The sequence below is a fragment of the Meleagris gallopavo genome, chromosome 1 (assembly GCF_000146605.3).
Source record: "Meleagris gallopavo isolate NT-WF06-2002-E0010 breed Aviagen turkey brand Nicholas breeding stock chromosome 1, Turkey_5.1, whole genome shotgun sequence".
Taxonomy (NCBI): Eukaryota; Metazoa; Chordata; class Aves; order Galliformes; family Phasianidae; genus Meleagris; species Meleagris gallopavo.
In genome coordinates, this window is record NC_015011.2 from 132,554,320 (window position 1) to 132,575,503 (window position 21,184).

Consider the following 21,184-nt stretch of genomic DNA (forward strand, 5'->3'; position numbering starts at 1 on the left):
GCGCTAGCATTGAGCCGGCTCCGCCATGGAGGTAACAGACGCGCGGCCGTCGCTGTGGGGCCGTTACCCGACCCTCGCGCAGGCGCGTGACTTCGGGCTGCGTTTGCGGGCGCGCAGCCCTCAGCTCCCGAGGGGGCGGGAAGGGGGTGCCGGGATGTGAGGGCGCTGGGCGAGCCGTCTGGGGGTGCCGTGCCGCGTGTGGGGCTGGGGGAAGCCGATCGGGGCTGGCTGACGGGAAGCGTGCTCAGCTGACGAGCGGGGGTGTTGTGGGTGAGCAAACGTTGCTCTGTAAAAGTTCCCCCGGGTCAACAGGGGTTACTGAGGTGACCCCGTGTGTTAACTGTGCGTCAGCTGCAAGTGAGGTGTGTAGAATCGGAATATCCCGAGTTGGACCCATAAGGACCATCGAGTCTGGCTTCTGTACGTGTATCTCGTGTGGCTTCTGTAACCATCGAGATGAACGCAAAGGCAGCATCAGAGAGTTCGAGCAGTGTGCGTGAAATGAACCTTGTCGGTGGTTACTAAGCTGTGTTCAGGCCGTGTCACTGCTGAGGTGGTAACGAGTCGGGATGTATTTTGGAGTAATTCCCCGTGGCTGTGGTGCCAGATCTCGGCTCAGGGCGGTTGTCATTGCTGCAGGTTACAGCACAGCTTAGCAGAAGGCCTGGCCAGCAGTAGAAGAGTATGCTTAGTTCTTGCAGAAGAAAGAATCACAGACTCATAGAATGGCCTGGGTTGAAAAGGACCACAAAGATCATCCAGTTTCAGCCCCTCTGCTGTGGGCAGGGTCGCCAACCACCAGACCAGGCTGCCCAGAGCCACATCCAGCTTGGCCTTGAATGCCTCCAGGGATGGGGCATCCACAACCTCCTTGGGCAACCTGTTCCAGTGTGTCACCACCCTCTGGGTGAAAAACTTCCTCCTAATATCTAACCTAAACCTCCCCTGTCTCAGTTTAAAACTATAAGGGGGTAGATAGCAATTAAAATACAGAGAGCATGCTAAACTGGGCCTTGGAGACACCTTAATGCAGATGAGGAAGGCCTTAAATATACGCGTACATGACCAGCCAAGTGTGGAAGCGTAGCCTAGTTTCAGAATGACAGAGCAGGAACTTGAGAATTCTTACAGGATTCAGTGTTGTCCTTGGAAGTGTGCTGTGTGTTGGCTCATGGTTTGGGCACACCCAATCTGTCAAAAGTAGGGTTTTTGAGTAACCACCTTCCTCGTTTTTCCTACAATTCAAACAAATGAAGCTCTGTACATGAGAAGCTTGTAGTATCTGTTTCCAGAACAGCAAAACTGGATGCTGACTACGTGATACATTGCTGCTTCTGTGCATACTACCTTCAAGTAGCATAAAAGTAACACAGATCCTGACCTTACTGCAGTATAGAGAGATGTGCTATCATTTTTCTTAAGTGGTACATCCAATGTGTTATACCTAATCCTACTATGTAAGTAAACTGCTTGTAGTGGCAGCACTGAACTAAGAACAGTGCTGAAATGTTAAGAATGTAAATGTTTACAAAGGTTGTGTACCAAGAAAATTTGAACTACAAACTTATTTATAGCTTTCTTTCATGAAAGTTGCATTTGTGTTGGACAGGCATATTATTTTCTAACAAGTTTCCTTTTATCTTCTCAAAAAAAAAACCTCAGCTCACATGTTCCAGAGAGTTAACTGTAACTGCTTTTGTCCTTGGTCTGTACTTGAACTGGTATTTCTAGATAGTCTTTCCTGTTACCTCTCTGAGCTGGTCTCTCAAAATCATTCATCAGCAATTATCCATTAAAATAACATTTAAATCTGTTTGTTTGCCTAAGTTTATATTATGAGTTTTTCTTCTCGGAATAAAGAGCGTAGCAAAATAAAAGTGAGGGAGTGTGTGAATATATAGACCTTTACTCACTCCCTAGAATGAGAGAAAACACAGGATAAAGCTTAAAGCCTGAAATGCTACCCTTCATGTGTTGGAAGTATCTGTTCAATTTCCCTTTTCTCCATCATATTTATGAATGTTTTTTTACATTCCCAAGTATTGATAAGCATATCTTGTAAACGTCCTCTAAAATAACATAGAGTATCACAGTATCTATGGAAGTTTATGGTAAAAGTGTTACATATGTAAATGTTAGGAATAGAGAGTCCAGAGTGTAGACCCTTTTAAAATATGTTTTCAGGCCTAAACTTTTAGTGATCACCACTGTGTTAAAAAAACAGTAATGTAATTGTGGGATGTATTTTGTTAGGAGGTTCTCAACTTTTGTTTTAACTGTTGATACACTACAAGCTTTATTTGTTTGTGCATTTTTAAATGGTTTTTTAAATAACAGTGATGAGACACATTATTGTAACTGTTTGTAAATAGAATGACTTTTCAGTAGCATAACAGAATCATAACACTGATTTAGAAATCAGGAGTGTTCAATTCTGCTATTCTATTGGATTAATCACAATTGACCTTTGTCTGACTTTTCTCCATTTTTCCGTCTGACTGATCCGCAAATACTGTAGTTTTCTTGAACTCCCACTATATTAGTTGTTCTCCACGTTTGCAGACTTCCAGTTATTTCCTTTGGTAGTTATGTAAAAAAAAGTTCAGTTCTCACATATTATCTTTATTTTGTTGTAGGTACAAGATGGAGGACAAGAGATGGTGGCATCCCCTGCCACACCAGGATCAGGCAAATCAAAGGTGATCAAATCTTGCAAATAGATTTATTTGAATAGCAGTGGTAGAGAGGGTTGCAGCTTATCATGCTAGCTGTGCTTAACAGAAAGGCATAAGGGTATTTTTAAGCAATTTCCAGGCTTCTAGACTTTTTCAAAAATTGATATATAAACACAAGGCTAAGGCATTTAGGAAAGGATGTAACAGTTCTGTTAGTGATATGTTTACTTGATGTCGTAATAACTGACAAATTATTTAGTAGCATCCAGCTCTGATAGTAGTATATTTCATAATGTACACAGACTTCTTTCCATGTTCTGGATGTAAATTGTTAAATGCTGACATTAGGTCAGTGTACTATATTTAAAACACTGTTCAAATTATATTACTCCCAACACTTTAATCCATGTTCTGAAGTACAACCCTTCCTAAGTGAGTTCTTTTTTCTCTCATTGATGCTTTCCAGTTGTGTGCTCTAGAAAGATATCAGAAAAACACAGAATTAAGGGTAGTTCTTATTGCACTTGAAATGATAGAACTGCAATACCTTGGTCTGTTGCTGTCCTAGAGCTGCTAGAACATGTTCCCATCCTAAGATTTCACTTATCAGAAGTCACATATTAAAATTTCTTGTTTTCTGTTTACCTCTAGGTTAGAGGAATTTGGTTTCTTTATTATGTTTGTTTTTTGTTTTTTTTTAATAGCTGGACACATTGCCCAAAGAAGATCTCATCAAGTTTGCAAAAAAGCAAATGATGCTAATACAGAAAGTAAAGTCAAGATGTACAGGTACCTCTTTGAAATGGGAGTAACTTGGTGCTATCTCACCTTTCCTTATTGTAGTGCTCGTTTTTGCTAGGTAGATTTAAATTCTACATAAATACTCTATTTTTCTTTTCTATGATTTCTATATTTTTGTGGGAGGATAAGGTCTAAAATCCCCAGAGTGAAGTAGGGAAGAAAAATAAACACTGCTTTTCTCAATTACTAATTTAATTCAATGTGACACTGTGCTGTTATGAAAAGGTGTAGATTGCGTTGAAGTGGGGCTTGCTGCTGTCTGTTCCCCATGTCTGTTGCAGGGATAACCTAGCAGATGGGAGGACAGTGCATTTCTATTAGGTTTTGTACACTCCTGTTGAGGAGTGCTGTGGCCTCTTTGAAAATGCTAGCTTCTCTTGGTATTTGATCATTTGCATCTCGGGATAAGAAATCCTAAAATGGATAAAATGAAATTTTGTTTTAGTAACTAAAAGCATTCTACATGTAACTGTGCTCACATACGCTGTTCCCCACCTCTCTGCTCTCTCTTTTCACTTAGTGCACCAGTGTTGCATCCCCTTGTTTGGAGTTGCAGTCATGCTGACTGCTGCTAGCTGCCCAACGAAACAGTAAGGATAAGGATGGGCTATACTAGGCTTTTCTTCACTGAGGTTATTCATAAGATCTTGTTCTTCTATCTGTTGCCTATTTTCAGAGAACTAGGGAAGAGATAAATGTGTCTTTTCTTTGGCTTAAATTGGTCTTGAAATAGAAGATAAGACAATTGTCCAAAACCTTTCTATTCGTTGTCGCTCCATCCAAACAAGGAAGCTTTGCTTCTTTGTAAAGTCAGGCTGAATATCAGCACCAGAGAAGCAGTACTGAATGCTTACTCTATTTCCTTTAGCCCTTTGCATTCCTCAACAACAAATGAGAATTGGTGAAATAAGACAACTCTAATTTGGATAGAAATGGTGTTAGGTTTTGGCTTTACTAGTAGGTTGACGCTGTGAAGCATCAATTCATGCTTGCTGTGAAATTTCTTTACAACTTTTTTTTAAGAACTGGAGAGAGAAATTGAAGAACTCAGGTCTAAACCAGCTACTGGAGGAGCTGATGATATTATTCAGGTAAGAATCCATGATGGGTTTCTAACGTGTTGCATAACATTAGCTGAAATAAATATCCAGAAATAATTTGTAATATGTAATGAACATTTGTAAAAATTACTCAAATCCAATGTAATCCATTTGTAGGAATTCAAGACACTACTTAAAATCTCTTTTTTCCTACACTCTCATTTTTTTTCCTTCATAACCTATATCCCTACTTCACTTTTTTTCATAAGAGTTCTCTGACAAACTGCATAATAAAAACTGTATAATAATACAATTTCCTCTGCATGAACTTTGTCCATCTATAATAGGCTAGGCAGGTTTTTGTTCCTCTCAGAATGATTGTTGTGGAAAGAGTTTACAATTTAGAAAACTTTAGAGATAGTAATTTGGTAAGATCAAAAACATAGAATTAAATGTCATGTGTGTCACAAATACTTCTAGGAAAATAACTGAAAATGTGTTCAGTGGCAAGGGCAAATATCTCAAAGTAAGGGTTATAGACAGCACAACAAAGTGAAAATTGGAAATGAGGAAGACTATCTACTAGAAAATTGTTCTTCTAATAATTTGGATGGATATTTCTCCAGAAGGCAGTAAAACTAAATGAGCTGATCAGAACCAAGACTTTGAACAAAACATATTTCTCAACATCCTTGTACCTAGTATACCTGTTCTGTATCTGTTGCATTTGGGCTGAAAGTAAGATCAGTCTAGTCTACATCATTAAAAAACAAACAGACGTGACCATGACCAGTGTGCATGTTTCTATTGCTTTGCACGAACCATTCAAGCTTCCATCGTTAAGGGAACACTTCTTTTTCCAATAATATTTCTCTCTTAAAATTAGGCTCTCACGGAAAGACTGGATGTTGTACTTCTGGAAAAAGCTGAAAGTCAGCAACAGTGTGTAGCTCTGAAAAAAGAAAATCTTCAAAGAAAACAAGAAGCAGAGGTACTGAAACAAATAGAACAGTACTAAAGTATTTCAGAAGGTTTATTTTGTAGTTCTGTTTATATATCTCACTTTTATTTTTTCTTCACTCACATGTATTCTGTTATACCTTAAAAGATCAAAAGCCTTCTTATGTAAGCAGATTTTCTCTCTGGCCTCTAAGTTATTGTTTTCATTGGACTGACAGTGAATGAAAAATTTCTATATGTTTTGTTTAGATCGATGACTGTTCAAAAAGAATTCAGTTTGTGTATTAGTAGCCTAGATATGTGATGTCTCCAGTTAATCAACTCTGTCTTTTTGTGGAAAATATGAGTTTTTACATTCACACACGCTTTGAAAGCAGCTTGTGATCTCAGTCACGTAAATCACAGAATGACAGAATGACCAGGGTTGGAAGGAACCTCAAGGATCATGAATCTCCAACCCCCTGCCACATGCAGGGCCACCAACCTCCCCATTTAATACTAGACCAGGCTGCACAGGGCCCCATCCAACCTGACCTTGAACACCTCCAGGGACGGGGCATCCACAACCTCTCTGGGCAGCCTGTTCCAGCACCTCACCACTCTCTGTAAAGAACTTAACATCAGTAAAAAAGTGAAGAGTCAGTCACGTAGAATTGATGACTAGTTTTATGTACTAGCTACTTGAGTTTGATGTGATAAGTGTTTTTGTCTTGAATACATGATCACAGTAGTTGCTAAAGCTGAAATTTATCATGACTATTTCATGAGATTTTTTTTTTTTTACCAGCAGGTTGCTGAGTACTCTCTCCAGAGTCTTGTGAATTGAGTTGCTGTAAAATAGCTGACTATTTAAAAACTATAGCAATTTTTAAAACTAAGGGCTCCTAAATCTTCTAGTTTATTATATAAACAATTTATTTGGAAGTTACATCTGCTAAGTTATCAGTATTTAATAACTTGTATGTTTGTTTAGGCTGCAGTGGCTAAGACAGAAGAATTGCAGAAGCAACTGGAGCAATCAAATACTGACTCTCTGGAAGAAATAAAAGCTCTGAAGAACGAATTAATAAATGCACAATCCAAATACAATGAGGACTTAACAAAGCTGAAAACAGAATTAGAAGAGCAAGAGAAGAAACAAATGGAGCTGGTGAAACAGATTGAATGTTGTAGTGATAATCAAGAAGAAGTTAAAAGATTACAAGAGTATGTCCAAAAAATTAAATCTACTTACGAGGAACAAATCTTGTGCTTGAACAAGGAGTTTGAAACTGTGAATGATAACAAAAACAAAGAAATTGAAACTCTGCAAGAAACTATTAAAAGTAACTCTCAGTGTTACCACAATGAAATCAGTAGTCTGAGTGAAGAGCTTAAACAATTAAAATTTGCCCATCAGGAAGAGGTGTCAGAACTGATGCATCACATTGAAATATCTTCTAAAGAAAATGAAGAAAAGCAAAACCTGATAAATCAGCTACAGCAGCATTTGGCAGAGGCAGACTTAATGAAAGAGAAAAATGGGAAAGATGAAGCACATGGTCATACTGAACAGCATGAGCATGACTTTGAGCAGCTAAAACGAGTCTTAAACAAAAATATAGAAGGCAAGGTAGATGCTTTAGGTATGCAAGAAGAGCCTTGTGTAGAAGCAAAAATGGAAGAAAAAATTAGACACCTGGAGTGTAGCTTAGGTGATCTCCAATCTCAACATAGTATTTTAAAGGATGAGCTAACTTATATGAGTAATGTTAAACTAAAACTGGAGGAGGAAATTCATCGCATAAAAGATGAGCATTTTCATGAAAGGGAAGACTTGGATTTTAAGATAAATGAATTGCAGCTTATTAAAGAAGACTATTGTTGTGTGATTGAAAAACTAAAATTGGAGCTTCAAGCAGCAAGACACCACTGGGAAACCATGGCAGAAGAACATAAACTAGAAACTCAGAATTTGAGGGAGCAACATGAAAGAGAAATCTCTGAGCTAAATAAAACGTTATTATCTAGTTCTGAAAAAGAAAAAATGGCATTAATGTTTGAAATGCAGGATCTTAAAGACCAACTTGAAAAGCTAACTCAGGAGAAGGAAGATGCAGTGCTCAGTTATGATAGCCTGAGAGAAACTCTGGAAACAATACAGACTGAGTTAGGAGAATCTGCTGGAAAGATTAGCCAGCAGTTTGAATCAATGAAACGACAGCAAGCATCTGATGTCAGTGAACTGCAACAGAAACTCCGGGCTGCTTTCAATGAGAAGGATGTTCTTCTTGAAACTGTGAATCGCCTCCAGGCAGAAACACAGAAATTGTCTTCTTATCAGCTAGAGATAGAAGAACTTAAACACAACATTGTTGGTCTTCAGGAGGAAAATGACACAATAACAAGCTGCATTCACCAAAAAGAGGCTTCTATAAAGGAACTGGAAGAGAAGATAATTGCTCTTGCCAATCAAAACGAGGATATTTTAAATGAAGTAAAATCTTCAGGTGAAGAGAGAGAAGCCCTTCAGGAAAGGTGCAAGCAAGAACAAGGAAAAGTTCAGGAACTTCAGCAAGAGGTAGATGTTGCTAACCAGTGTAATAGTGACCTGAAGAAAAAGCTGGAGGAGTTAACAGAGAGACTGAACGATGCTTTAACTAATAAGAATGAAAACACTGAAATGTTAGAGCAATTGGAAAACCAGATTGACACTCTGGTGCGTGAAAGAGAGAACCTTTCATCTGAAATATCTGCTCTTCGTGAGGAAAATAAAAAAATTGTTCAGGAAAAAGAGGAATTAAGTAAACAGCTGGAAAAAATAACATATGAAAAAGATGGTTGGCTAGTATTGAAAGAGCAGTCTGAAAACTTAGAGAAGAATCTACAAATGATGACTGAAGAAAAAGACCATATATCATCATTACTTGAAAGTGAACAAGCTCACAAATCCCTCGTAAGAACTCAACTGTACCACATGCTTGAGCAAGTGGGGTACAGCATTTCTGACTCTAATGAGGAATGTGATTTTCTCAACTTACTACAGATTGCAAATGAACACTTGATAAAAATGAAAGAAAAGCAGTGCTTTGCTCTACAGAATGAGGAAAAAGTTCTTCATTTGCAGAGGGAAATTGAGAGACTAGAGGAAGAAAATGCAAGTCAATGTACAGAACATAGATCCCTGCTTCAGGATCTTGGAAGAGAAAAAGATCTTTTGAAAGAAGAGCTGGAAGAAGTGTTGTCTGAAAAAGAAGCCCTTCAACATGATATCCAGGAGCTGAATAGTGCTGGTGAAAAAGCGGCGATTGAAAATCAAGATCTGTTAGCTAAGATTGAAGAGATGTCTGAAAAACTTGCTTTTTATGAAAGCCAAATACAGGAACAGCAAAAAGGATCCAAAGCTCAAGAAGACTTAAATTTCATTCTGGAACAAAAGGAAACTGAACTTAGAAATGTGAAAGACGAACTGAGTTCTCTAAAGGTTATATTTTGTTATTGAAGTATACAGACTAAACCTCTAAAGTCTTCAGAATTAAGGTTCAAAAAATACTTTCATTCTCTCTTTGTTTATTTTTTTTTTCCTTGGCCTCAAAGTGAGTTTCCTTTTTCAGAAAACATGTTTCTGAGATGTCAGACACCTCAGATTCTCCTTCCTACAGTAAAAGTTTAAAAAAAAAAGCAACAAAAAATCTTACAATTTCTTTTAGTTATGACTAAAGTTGCTTGTACTTGAACCTTTTTCCCTGTTGGTACCACTTCAAGTGATCATTTGTGATCATTTAACTGGGTGGACTAACTGAGCTAATAATCTTTCGCCTCTAATTTCCTATGGCTCCATCTCAAAACTGCTTGATCTACCTTAGTTAGCTACTCCTAATTTCAGGTCCTGGAATATTCATGCATTTGTAAAACTCACAGCTGGTCAGAATTAATGGTCTTTCCTTTTTTTTTTTTTTTGTTTGTTTCTGTCCTTTGTTAGGATGGAAATCAGCTGTTGAAAGACTGGAGTCTTTTCTATTTAAAATATGTATGCTTTTCAGTGATCGAGCTTATGTGTCATTTTGCATTATGACTTTCTTGGTAGTAAGAATGTAGACATAGTCAAGCTTGTAGCCACTACTAGGGGCTTGTTGAAAACATATCACAATTTTTTTATAATATTATTTGTATCTTTTTTTATAATACAGACTGTAATGGAGACACTGACTGAGAAAAACGATGAACAATCTTCAGTAGCAGAGCTTCAGGAAAAAATTGGTATCTATCTTACTATTGTCTTCTCTGTAAACATAAGTTATTTGGATTGTTTAACTTGAAGATATTTTTTTTCTCTGCATAGTGATAGTGTATTTCCTATAAGCCTAGAAAGGTGGGGAAGTAGGATAACGACGTTTCATTCAGTATTCAACCTATTAGATGTTCAAAATGATAGCAGACCTAAAATTTCTAACATGAATATTTCTTATATTTTTTAATCCTGAGTACATTTAGGTATAAGCAATATATTAGATGTCACCTTTTTAAACCAGGGAAAAAATAATTGTCAATAAAAATCCTTAAGGTAGCCAAGAGAAAGAAGGCATTTTGCTAAATATTGCAGTCACCCCAACACATGAGAAAGAAAATTAATCTAGTTGTTATCACTATGTCATAAAATCACAGAACGGTTTGGGTCGGAAGGGACCTCAAAGCTCACCCAGCCCCAACCCCTGCCCTCCACCAGCTCAGCTCAGGCTGCCCAGGGCCCCATCCAACCTGGCCTTGAGCACCTCCAGGGATGGGGCACCACAGCTTCTCTGGGCAGCTGTGCCAGCGCCTCACTGCCCTCTGAGTAAAAAATTTCCTTCTAACCTTTAATCCAAATTTCCCTTCTTTTAGACTAAAACCATTCCCTTTTGTTCTATCACCACTGTGTAAAAAGTCACTCTCCATCTTTTTTATAAGACCCATTTAAATACTAAATGGCTCCTATAAAGTCTCGCTTGAGCCTTCTCCAGGCTGAACAAGCCTCTCTTCCTCAGCCTTTCTTTGCAGAAGATGTGCTCCAGCCCTTTGACCGGCCTTCCTTTGGACCTCCTCCAGCAGCAGTATGTCTTTCTTGTGCAGGGAATCCCAAGCTTTGATGTCATACTGCAGATGTAGCCTCACAAGAGTAAAGTAGAGGGGGAGAATTACATCCTTCACCTGCTAGTCACACCACTTTTGATGCAGGCCAGGATTTTGGGCTTCATCTGTCTGTAGAAGTACACAGGAATGTGGCTTTACTGTAAACTGTAACTGAAGTTTTCAGAACAGGGAAAGAGTTTCCCTGAATTATCTGTGAGACTGGATGTTCTGGCTTCAAAGTGAATTGAAAGGCTTCACTTAATGAAACCTTTTAATATCTCTTTTATATTTTGTCTTATTTCAAACTGGCATTTGTGTTGTAATTGAATTGCATTTCCTCTGGTGATCAAGAATCACAGAATGGCCAGGGTTGGAAGGGACCTGAAGGATCATGAATCTCCAACCCCCCTGCCACATGCAAGGCCACCAACCTCCCCATTTAAATACTGGACCAGACTGCCCAGGGCCCCATCCAATCTGGCCTTGAACACCTCCGGGGCATCCACAACCTCTCTGGGCAGCCTGTTCCAGCACCTCACCACTCTCTGTAAAGAACTTCCCCCGGACATCCAACCTAAATCTTCCCTCCCTCAACTTAAAACCATTTCCCCTTGTCCTGCAGTTATCTACCCTTTCAAAGAGTTGACTCCTCTCCTGTTTGTAGGCTCCCTTTAGGTACTGAAAGGCTGCAATGAGGTCACCCCACAGCCTTCTTTTCTCCAGTCTGAACAAGCCCAGCTCCCAAGATGTATTTATTCACTTTCTTATTTATTTATTCTAGGAAGACTAGAAAAAGAATCTGCAGAAAAAGGAGAGAAGCTGAATAAAATGAAGGCTGTTGCTGTGAGAGCAAAGAAAGAATTAGATACCAGCCGGAAGGAGGTACTTTAACTGCTTCTTAACATGAAGAACATCCTGCATATAGGATTTTGTTTTAATGACATGTGTTTTCCTTGTAATAAGATGCAGACTCTGAGGGAAGAATTGGAGGTGGTTCGATCAGAAAAAGATCAACTGTCTGCTTCAATGAAAGATGTCATTCAAGGAGCTGAAAGTTATAAGGTAGGAATTAGTTCTAGCTATAAAAGACAGTTAACTGTCAGAAAAAAATATTTTGTTTTTGAATCCCAACTTGAATATTTATTATTTACCTGCACAAGTGTGCTTGGTAAAAGAAATGTGCCTGTGCAGTTAAGTACCCAAACCAGGAATATAAGGTTCTTGTAACAGAACTGTGTGGCTGCTGTCAGAAGAAAACAAGACATTTCCTTTTTCTTGGGTGATATTTTTAAACCTCCTTTTAAACTTGGCGTCATATGCGTCAGACAGTGTTGCTGTAGCAAACCTGTTGTTACAGATTCTTACGTCTGTATAAACTGAGAATTAGTTACAAAATTCCCAAATTTAAATTTAATTATACAAAATTTAAGTGACAAAGAGAAAAGTGAACTATTCCCTGGGAACAGGTCCTCTCAGAGTACCTTTCTGGACACATGACTGAGAAGCAGTTAGCTGGGGGCAGTCAGCAAGGATTTAGCAAGAGTAAATGCAAAATGATTTCTCTCAGAACTTGTAATGGAACTATAGCTTTAGTTTCATTTTGAGATTTCTGATATTGCATTAAAACGTCTCATGTGCTTAATTATTAGAGAGATAATAAGTATCTGGGGTTTTGAATGTGCTTAAGACAAGCAGTGTATATTATAAAAATGAAAGTGTGTCTGCATGTGCTTGTGTTAAGAATCTTCTGATGGAATATGATAAACAAGGAGAAGAGCTGGATTCTGAAAAAGGCAGAGCAAATAGTCTTGAGCGTCAGATAGATGACCTCACAAGACAGCTACAGGTGTCATCCCAGCAGGTCAGTTCTGTGTGTGGGTAAGAGATACTGATAATTAAAGTAACAACTATTTTAATGTAAGATTTTTCATGTGATTTGTAATGTATTTAGTCTCATAACTCAAGCATATTCTGAATAGTTACTTGAATAGTTATTCAATACTGAATAGTTACTCAGTTTTTCCTAACATCTGATGCCTATGTGGGCTGTGAGATAGTTAAAGATCTCTAGAATAACTTGCCTTTTAGATAGGGTTTAATTTACCCCAGGTCAGCTCACAGAAAAGAGCAGGTGATCAACTCTGCTGCACGTATCAGATAAAATAAACAAAAATCAGAAAGTATTGAACTTGCACTGTTTTATCTGATTCCACACCCACACTTGCCATGAAGTACAGTGAACTTTGGTGTTAATTTTTTCCTTCAGTTTCTTAAGCAGAATATGCCTCTGTTGTTTCACCAGCAGAATGCTTAAAGAAACAAAATGAACTGTGGCAATTTTGGTGGTTTTTTGTTGTTGTTGTTGTTTTTGTTTTTGCATCTTTCACAAGAATTAGACTTGAGCATGTGCTGTGGAATATAGTGGCATTCAGAAGTCTAAGATGGTAATTAAACAGCTGTGAGATTATCTCTGCAAAAACTAGCTGAAATGGACTGGGGATTTAGGGTTTAAACTCTCAGGCCCCATATGTAACTACAACGAAGATCAACCTTGGATTTTTTTAGGGGCTAATAGGCTGATGCTTTCTTTGTAAATATAACTGTACTTGAAATGAGGCAATTGAGTACTTTAACCTCATGTATTATTGTGGGAAACAAATCATTCTTGCAGAGAGCAATGAAGGGTTGGGTTTTGTTCTTTTGGTTTTCTGTTTTGTTTTGTTTTTTTTTCCAATTTCTTATGGTTCTAGCCATCTTACGGTAAGCTGTGCTTATGAACTCTGAACAGAATAAACACACTCACACAGTTTGATTCTTTTATGAACTCTGAACAGAATAAACACACTCACACAGTTTGATTCTTTTAAACTGGTTCTTATTCTAATTTAAAACAAAGTGAACAACAATTTATACTGTTACCAGTAGGAGTACTGTTTATAAGAGAATCTGATGAAAATCAGTGTTTGTTTTTTTTTAAATATGGATGGTATCTTATTTATCCAAGTCAAATGTAAATTCAGCTTATGTTGTTATCTTCCCACTATGATCATTTTAGCATGATCAGCTACATTCTGCTAATGAAGATCTACTGGCTCGTGTCGAAACACTGCAGTGTAATTCTAAGCTGCTAGAAGCTCAGATACTGGAGCTACAGAAGGTGAAGGCGAAGGCTGAAAAAGAACTGGAAGCTGAAAAGCTTCTAAAAGAACAGAAAATAAAGGTAATAATACTATGTAGAGCTGATAAATTGGTTGAAGCATGACTGTCACTCCATGATGTGACTTCTGGAAGAGTTTTTATAAACTGTGTTTCTTATAGACAAGTTCCATGCTTTTATTCTTCTTACTTCACTTGGTCTTTTTTTGAAGGCTTAGTCTGTTCATTAAAAGAACTTTTCAAGGCCATCACTTACAGTAGATTGGAGATTCTGACACAATGTGCATACCTGCATACCAGTTCATAATCTTGTGAGGTTTTCTTTGGCTCCCAGTGTTTTAGTAAAGAATCTTAGCATTGTACAATCTAAGTGAGCGGGTGCCTGTGTGTAAATACGTCTATTCTGCTGACATCTATTTTGAAATTGCTCTGCATAGCTGAAAAGTATTTAAATTTCAGGAACATAGTGGTACTCTTCGAGAACTGGAAGAGCTTCAGATGCAACTTCAGAAGGAAAAGAAGTACCTGCAAAAAATTATGCAAGAGCTAGAGCTGGCCAAAAAGGTAGAGTATTATTTAAATAATTAATTTAAAGTAATATTTTGTTATATTAGATATGTATTCTTTTAATTCTTTAATTTGTGATGGAGGAGAAAGGAATTCTTAGCAACCGAGGCAGATTTTAAGCTGTAACTTCTTTGTGTATAACTTGCAGGATGCTCAAAAGAGTACACTGATGGATATGGAAATAGCAGATTACGAAAAGCTGGTAAAAGAACTTAATCAGAAGATTACTGATAAAGATAGTAGAATAGAAGATCTTGAGCAAGAGACGGGGATTCAGAAACAAAAACAAGAGACCCTACAGGAAGAGATAAGTGAGTAAACTATAAGCAACAAGTATAGTATGGTTAGCAGTAATTTAAAAAAATAAATAATAAAAATAAATTGAAAAACATTTTTTCAAGCTGATGAGTGAGAGTAAGGTTTTTTAGGGAACGCTAAATAATTCACTTTATAGTCGACAGTCATTTGATGTAATATTCAAAAAATAAGAGCCAAATAGCCTGCCTGATAAACTGCTTCTTACCTTGTTAACTTAGTCATGTGTTCTGAAAGTAAGTGATTGCAAAGCATTTTAAGTCTGACATACTACATTTACAAAACATTGCCAGCCAGCATCTGGTTAAAAGTTTCATTTCTACCTATCCTCAAGTACAAATCTCAAAACAATTTCACTTATTAGAACGTATTTATGTCACGGATGCCATATACTAAAGTTAGTGTAAGCTACCTGTTTGCAGCTTTTAAGAGATCTGTCAAAATTTGTTTAAATATTTTCCATTATGTTTAAGAAAAGATAGGCAAAGGAAGCCTTCCCTCCTATAACTGCTGTTTTCTGCATTAGAGTCACTTCAGTCAACAATGCAACAGGATGAGGAAAGAAATGCCAAGATAAAACAACTCCTGGTGAAAACCAAAAAAGAATTGGCTGATTCAAAACAAGCTGTAAGTCCACTAACCAATGACTGTATACTTCAGTTTTTAAAGTAACTTTTAAAATGGGGCTGGTATCTGAATTACTAAGTTGCAATTAACCAGATACTTCTATCACGCAGGAAAATGACCATCTGATGTTGCAGGCATCATTAAAAGGAGAACTGGAAGCCAGTCAGCAACAAGTGGAAGCCTTTAAGGCAAGAATCTTCACTTTGTTAGTATACTGAAGTTATAGAATCATAGAATCACTCAGTTTGGAAAAGACCTTCAAGATAGAGTCCAACCACAACATAACCATACTACCCTAACAACCCTCCACTAAATCATGTCCCTGAGCACCACATCCAATCAGTTTTTAAATACATCCAGGGATGGTGACTCAACCACCTCCCTGGGGAGCCTATGCCAGTGCTTAACAACCCTTTCTGTAAAGAAGTGTTTCCTGATATCCAGCCTAAATTTAACCTGCCACAACCTAAATTTAATGGCCACGAGGCCATTTCTCCTCGTCCTGTCACCAGTGAGAAGAGACCAGCCCCGCTCTCGCTGTAAGCACCTTTCAGATACTGGAAGAGAGCAATAAGGTCTCCCCTCAGACTGAACAGCCCCAGTTCCTTCAGTCTCTCCTCATAGGGCACATTCTCCAAGCCCTTCACCAGCCTTGTTGCCCTTCTTTGAGCCTGCTCCAGCACCTCAATGCCCTTTCTGTAGTGAGATGCCCCAAACTGAACACAGTACTCGAGGTGGGGCCTCATCAGTGCCAAGTCCAGGGACAGGATGACTTCCCTGGTCCTGCTCACCACTCCATTCCTGATACAAGCCAGGATGCCATTGGGCCTCTTGGCCACCTGGGCACACTGCTGGCTCATATTCAGCCAACTGTCCATCAGTACACCAAGGTCTCTTTCCGTCAGGCAGCTTTTCAGTCACTCCTCCCGAAGCCTGTAGGGTTGCCTGGGGTTGTTGTGACCAAAATACCAGACCCGACACTTGGCCCTATTGAAACTCATACAGTTAACCTTGGCCGATCAATCCAGTTAGTATTTCTTATTTATTAAGGATGTAGTTTGTTGCAACTCTTTCTTTTGTTTTTATTAGATTTAAATTTATATTCACTTATTTAGTGCAGGGATTACTGTAGTACAATCCAATGGGGTCTGTGGCACATTCCCCTGGAAGGAAGGAAGTTTGTCAAATTAGCGACCGCATTTTCAACTGATTTTTTTTCTTCAGATTCAAGTAGCTGCACTGACATCAGAAAAGCATAAAGTCCAAGAACATCTACGAACTTCTTCGGAGCAGCACCAGCGTACATTGAGTGCTTACCAGCAAAAAATTGCAACTTTGCAAGAAGAATGTAGAGCAGCACAGGTATTCTGATGAAAGTGATGTCTTCAACTTTAGAAAGCAGATTTACTACACTCTAGATTCTGTCTGCATCTCTCAAAATGTTTTGCAGATCTTTTGCTGTTGTCATCTTGTCTGTCAGGAATTGGGAATACTGCAGTACTTAATGTATTTGTGTGGTGGGATAGAGGACAAACTGGTCTGTCCTGGTTGTCAGGAAGCATTTGTGGTAGAATGTCTGGACTGCAGTCTTTGTATTACCAATGGTAAAAATCTTGTAGCAGTGGAAAGCTACAGTTCACTTAAGACAATCAGTGTGCTGGGGAGAAAAGAGAAGTAATCGCTTCTGTCTGAAGAAAAAGGGGAAAAAAATCATTTGCTCCTCATAAAAGCATAGTTACCTACTTTTTTTTTTTTTTTTTTTTTTTAAGCTGAGAAACATTTGCAATCATCTTTTGATATGCTGGTATATGAGCAGCTTCTTAATTGTCAGCTGAGCTACAGCTGGAGCTGACACTTGCTGAGGTTTTTATTATTGCTATTTTTTGGCAATGTCATGCTGTGTTAGATATGCCTGGAATCTAGTAACAAACTGGTTACTGCAACAGTGGGTTTGCCAGAGTGATACTGATAAGTGCAGGTCACCATGGAGATTAGAGTGTTTCAGTCATCAAGAATGACCTGTGAACTTGTGAGCTTCTTTAAGAATCAAGAATGAAAACCTGCACCTGTATTTTCCTAGCAAAATATACAGCGTGGACATTTGAAAGGTGTTATTTCTCAGGTGGAATAATTCTTGCCTATCTGGTGTACAATAAAGCACTTTAAATTGTGAGGTAGTCTGTCCAGAGAAAACAAACTTATGTATCAGCTGAGTTCAGAAGAGAAGGCAGACCAAGTACTCTTACAGGAAGCTACGATATATCTTGCTTTGTATCTTTACAGGGCTGACTTAAAATGATGCATAATCTTCAGGTTTTCTGAGGAGGAGGCTGGGTTTATTTTGTTTTGTTTTTCCCCTTTTACTACCCTTTGCTCATGAATATCTGTTGAATTAGTAAACATTCCTTTTTTCTTGAAGGCTGGAATATTGAATGTCAGTGACTTATTGTTTTCAAGTTTCTATATTGATAATTGATTTGATTACGATCTAAAAAAGCACGGTCTGTCATTATACCATTTAAATTGTTCATTCAAAAGAGGAAAATGGAACTGATATCTCTTCATTTGACTTTTTTTCAATACAAGATGCATTTTGTCTTAGAGCAAATACGTGAGCAACTGTCAATAGTATAACTTACTAAAAGTTTTTTTTCTGTGTCATAGGCTGAGCAGGCATCTGTTACATCTGAATTTGAGAGCTACAAAGTCCGTGTTCATAATGTTTTAAAACAACAAAAAAATAAATCTGCTTCTCAGACAGAAACTGAGGGAGCCAAACAAGAAAGGTAAAGCCAGAATTTTTATATCCATACAGAAAAATAATGATTCTTGGGTTATGCTGTTAATGTTAGTGAGTTCCACTATTTAGCTTTTTCCTAAGTATGGGAAATATTAGAAAGGAGGCAGTTTGCCTCTGATAATTTGATCTGAGGGGAAAAAAAATTGTGTGTATAAAATTAGAGCTGTCTGATCTTTAACATTACTTTCTAACCATGGCTGTACCCATCTGAATAGAAGATCATTAATTTGTACCGCATCTCAGCTGTCAGTGGTGCTGCTAGTTTGTAATTCTTTGCTTTGTCTCTAACAGATTTATTTCTGTGCACATTACCTGTTGTTTCAGACAGAGGGAAAAGTAAGGCATTAGGAAGTCTCTCATGTTTTTCAGGAGCAGAAATTAGCTAGCATAACTGAGTAAACCTGACATTTTCTCTGACAATAAAGCACTGAAGCAAAGCACTATTTCCAACTAAGAGAAGTAAACAGCAGTTGGTACTTTTCAGCTGAACTCCTTGGATCTTTTTCAGGAAGGAGTGGTGTAGTACGGGTAAAGCTCTGGCTGCCAATTCAGTCATCAATTCTAGCAGACTTTTAACAGTTTTCTTATCAGCTATTTTAGAAGGAAAGTCTTGAAAAAAGATTACTTTGCAAAAAATCCCTGAAGATAATTTAAGTACAATTGGAAGCCACATAAATTCAATTTCACATCAGTGGTTGAATCTCATTTCAAAGAGATCGGTTCTGTAAGCTGTTTTTATGAGTGGTTGGTAGCTGACCATGGTGACTGGATGTTCATGCATAAGATGTCAAAAGTCATTTCTGACGCAGATCTTAGTACATAAATATGCTGCTGAAAATCCACCAGAGGGAGACTTGGGTATTGTTAGAGGACTTGGGTTTTTTTCTGTTGTTTGTTTGGTTTGTTTAATACATCTCCTCTGAAGCAAGCAAATTGCAAGAGTTGCATTCCTGTTTGCAGAATTTTAAGAAGCTCAATTATTAGGTTTTTGTGAAAGAAGGCTACTGTGCTTCCAAAGTGAACAAGTGAAAAATAATTTTTACAAGTAATAAATAATTTTCAAAGGAATGATTTACCAATATCAACTCTGTTGGTCAGAAATCTATCTTATTTGGATTGATGCTGCTTTCTACACCTTTGCCAGTCTTTTTGCCAGTCTCTTCCACCCACTTCCTTCTACTGCTTTCAGTCTCATTGAACTGATGTGCATTTACTAAACGAACAAAACCCTCTACCACTTTCAAGAAGGAATGGTTTCTCCCACCTGCACGCCACATACTATTCTTCTGTTTAATTCCTCTGAACAGCTGTTTATGAGGGTGGATAAGACAAGGGGGAATGGTTTTAAACTGAGATAGGGGAGGTTTAGGTTAGCTATTAGGAGGAAGTTTTTCACACAGAGGGCAGTGACACACTGGAACAGGTTGCCCAAGGAGGTTGTGGATGCCCCATCCCTGGAGGCATTCAAGGCCAGGCTGGATGTGGCTCTGGGCAGCCTGGTCTGGTGGTTGGCGACCTGCACATAGCAGGGGGTTGAAACTAGATGATCATTGTGGTCCTTTTCAACCCAGGCCATTCTACGATTCTGTGATTCAATTATGATTCAAACTGAATTGAAGCAGAAAGTAGGAGTGGTCACACCTTCTACCCTAGTTGGTACATTTCCATCAGTTCCTGCAGGATGTGATTAAACTCATCTGCAACGATACTGAAATGTAATCAGGTCTTTCCTAATCATTTCGCATTCTGAGGTTATTTTGGTCACAGTGCTGGAGGTAATTTAAACACAGAAACAAATTTTTAAAAAATTCAGATTGGCTACATAAAACATTGTGGGTATAATAATAACTCTAAATGTTTTTTTTTTTTCCTTGTAGAGAACAATTGGAAATGGTGATAGAACAACTAAAAGTTAAGCTGCAAGACACTCAGCATAATTTACAGATGAATGCAGCTGAATTCCAGGCGTTGCAGTCTGAACATGACACCCTGCTGGAAAGACACAATAAGATGCTGCAAGAGACTGTTGCAAAAGAGGCAGAACTCCGTGAAAAGTATGCTCTGTTGATGAAAGATGGTTTATTTTGTTTGAATCTAAAGTGCTGGTTGTGCTTCCCAAAAGGAAGGGTGTAATTTTTGAGAAGGTTAAAGGAACTTTGAAAAGTATTATTTGCTACTTTTTGTCAGAGGTTCCAGCAGTGAAAACAAAGTAGTAGCTGAGGAGGGAATATGAGATTTCTGATAGCTTTTTACTTGTTAAATATCAAATTTTTAAAGCTAATTTTTTTTAAGCATGCTGAATTTACTGACTATTGTTATGTATTAAACTCAGCACTACGTTTCTGTTGGACTGCTCAACAATATTTTATGCACGTGTTTAGTAAAATACTGTAGTTAAAGATAAGCTATTTTAACATCAAAATATCCACCAAGTACCTTCTTCACAGAAGGTTTTTTTTTCAAGTGTATGCTTGCCACAATCGTAATTTCCTACTTCTTTCAAAACAAAAGGAATCTATTTAATCTGTATGATTTCCTGACAAATGACACTAATAGGTATTTACTTGAGCTCTTAGAAAAGCTTTTCCATGCCTTCTTTTAGGGTACAAAAATTCATGAGAAGTTCATTAAAATTTACAGTTTAGTCTTAGAAACTGTTGATTTCTTTGTCTTTATCTATTGTACTGTTTCCTGATATCCACATGATGATTCATTGGAATCATCTAAATTATGTCCTTTTGCATTTCTCTGGAAACCACCTATACCACAGTAGGTTCCTTTCATAGCCAGAAATGCTAGCTCTTTGCTGCACTGGCTAAATTTAAATTTATACACTTATAAGGGCAAGTTCTATGCTTAGTGTTTCCATACATGCACTTGTTTAATTGCTTCTGACAATTTTGTCTTGTTTCTGGAGTGCCTCCAAATTCACTACAATTGATGTGGTATACTGACATTTTTCTTGCCAAGAAAGATGAATGATATCCTACCCTCTTTTGCGCCGAGTTCTGAAGTTTAAAGTTAATCAATTAATTAAACCTATTTTTTTAGAAATTAATATTTTCAGAAGTCCTGCATGGATCTTCGGTAAATAAATGGTAAAGGAAAAGAAATATGTGCATGTTATGAGGATAAATAGTTATGTTGCAATTTTT

General features: G+C 37.9%; 1 protein-coding gene and 2 long non-coding RNA genes across 5 annotated transcripts in view; 1 reads left to right on the plus strand and 2 right to left on the minus strand.

Annotated features, from left to right (window-relative positions):
* LOC109371106 overlaps window positions 1-6,454 on the minus strand; it is a 13,475-nt gene extending 7,021 nt beyond the window's left edge. The window contains exon 1 of the long non-coding RNA XR_002121787.2: window positions 6,011-6,454. This is a non-coding gene — a long non-coding RNA (uncharacterized LOC109371106). The remainder of the gene's footprint in view (window positions 1-6,010) is intronic.
* The window catches only part of GCC2 (GRIP and coiled-coil domain containing 2), a 29,571-nt gene continuing 8,387 nt past the window's right edge, over window positions 1-21,184 (plus strand). Inside the window, exons 1-18 of one of the 3 annotated variants that reach the window (XM_010728254.2) lie at window positions 1-31; window positions 2,637-2,699; window positions 3,380-3,464; window positions 4,500-4,567; window positions 5,403-5,507; window positions 6,450-8,939; window positions 9,646-9,715; window positions 11,346-11,446; window positions 11,528-11,626; window positions 12,306-12,425; window positions 13,620-13,784; window positions 14,180-14,284; window positions 14,436-14,598; window positions 15,129-15,229; window positions 15,340-15,417; window positions 16,454-16,591; window positions 17,894-18,015; window positions 19,907-20,083. In XM_010728254.2, the coding sequence (XP_010726556.1) occupies window positions 26-31; window positions 2,637-2,699; window positions 3,380-3,464; window positions 4,500-4,567; window positions 5,403-5,507; window positions 6,450-8,939; window positions 9,646-9,715; window positions 11,346-11,446; window positions 11,528-11,626; window positions 12,306-12,425; window positions 13,620-13,784; window positions 14,180-14,284; window positions 14,436-14,598; window positions 15,129-15,229; window positions 15,340-15,417; window positions 16,454-16,591; window positions 17,894-18,015; window positions 19,907-20,083 (4,256 nt within the window). In that variant the 5' untranslated portion in view covers window positions 1-25. Of the gene's footprint in view, window positions 32-123; window positions 271-395; window positions 421-2,636; window positions 2,700-3,379; window positions 3,465-4,499; window positions 4,568-5,402; window positions 5,508-6,449; window positions 8,940-9,645; window positions 9,716-11,345; window positions 11,447-11,527; window positions 11,627-12,305; window positions 12,426-13,619; window positions 13,785-14,179; window positions 14,285-14,435; window positions 14,599-15,128; window positions 15,230-15,339; window positions 15,418-16,453; window positions 16,592-17,893; window positions 18,016-19,906; window positions 20,084-21,184 lie in introns of those variants that run through there. The other 2 variants (XM_019623351.2, XM_019623354.2) reach the window with 2 other exon arrangements.
* LOC104917133 lies at window positions 2,709-5,425 on the minus strand. The gene is made up of 2 exons (XR_796765.3): window positions 5,339-5,425; window positions 2,709-3,150 (listed from the first exon to the last, which is right to left on the minus strand). It is a non-coding gene; the product is annotated as an uncharacterized LOC104917133 (long non-coding RNA).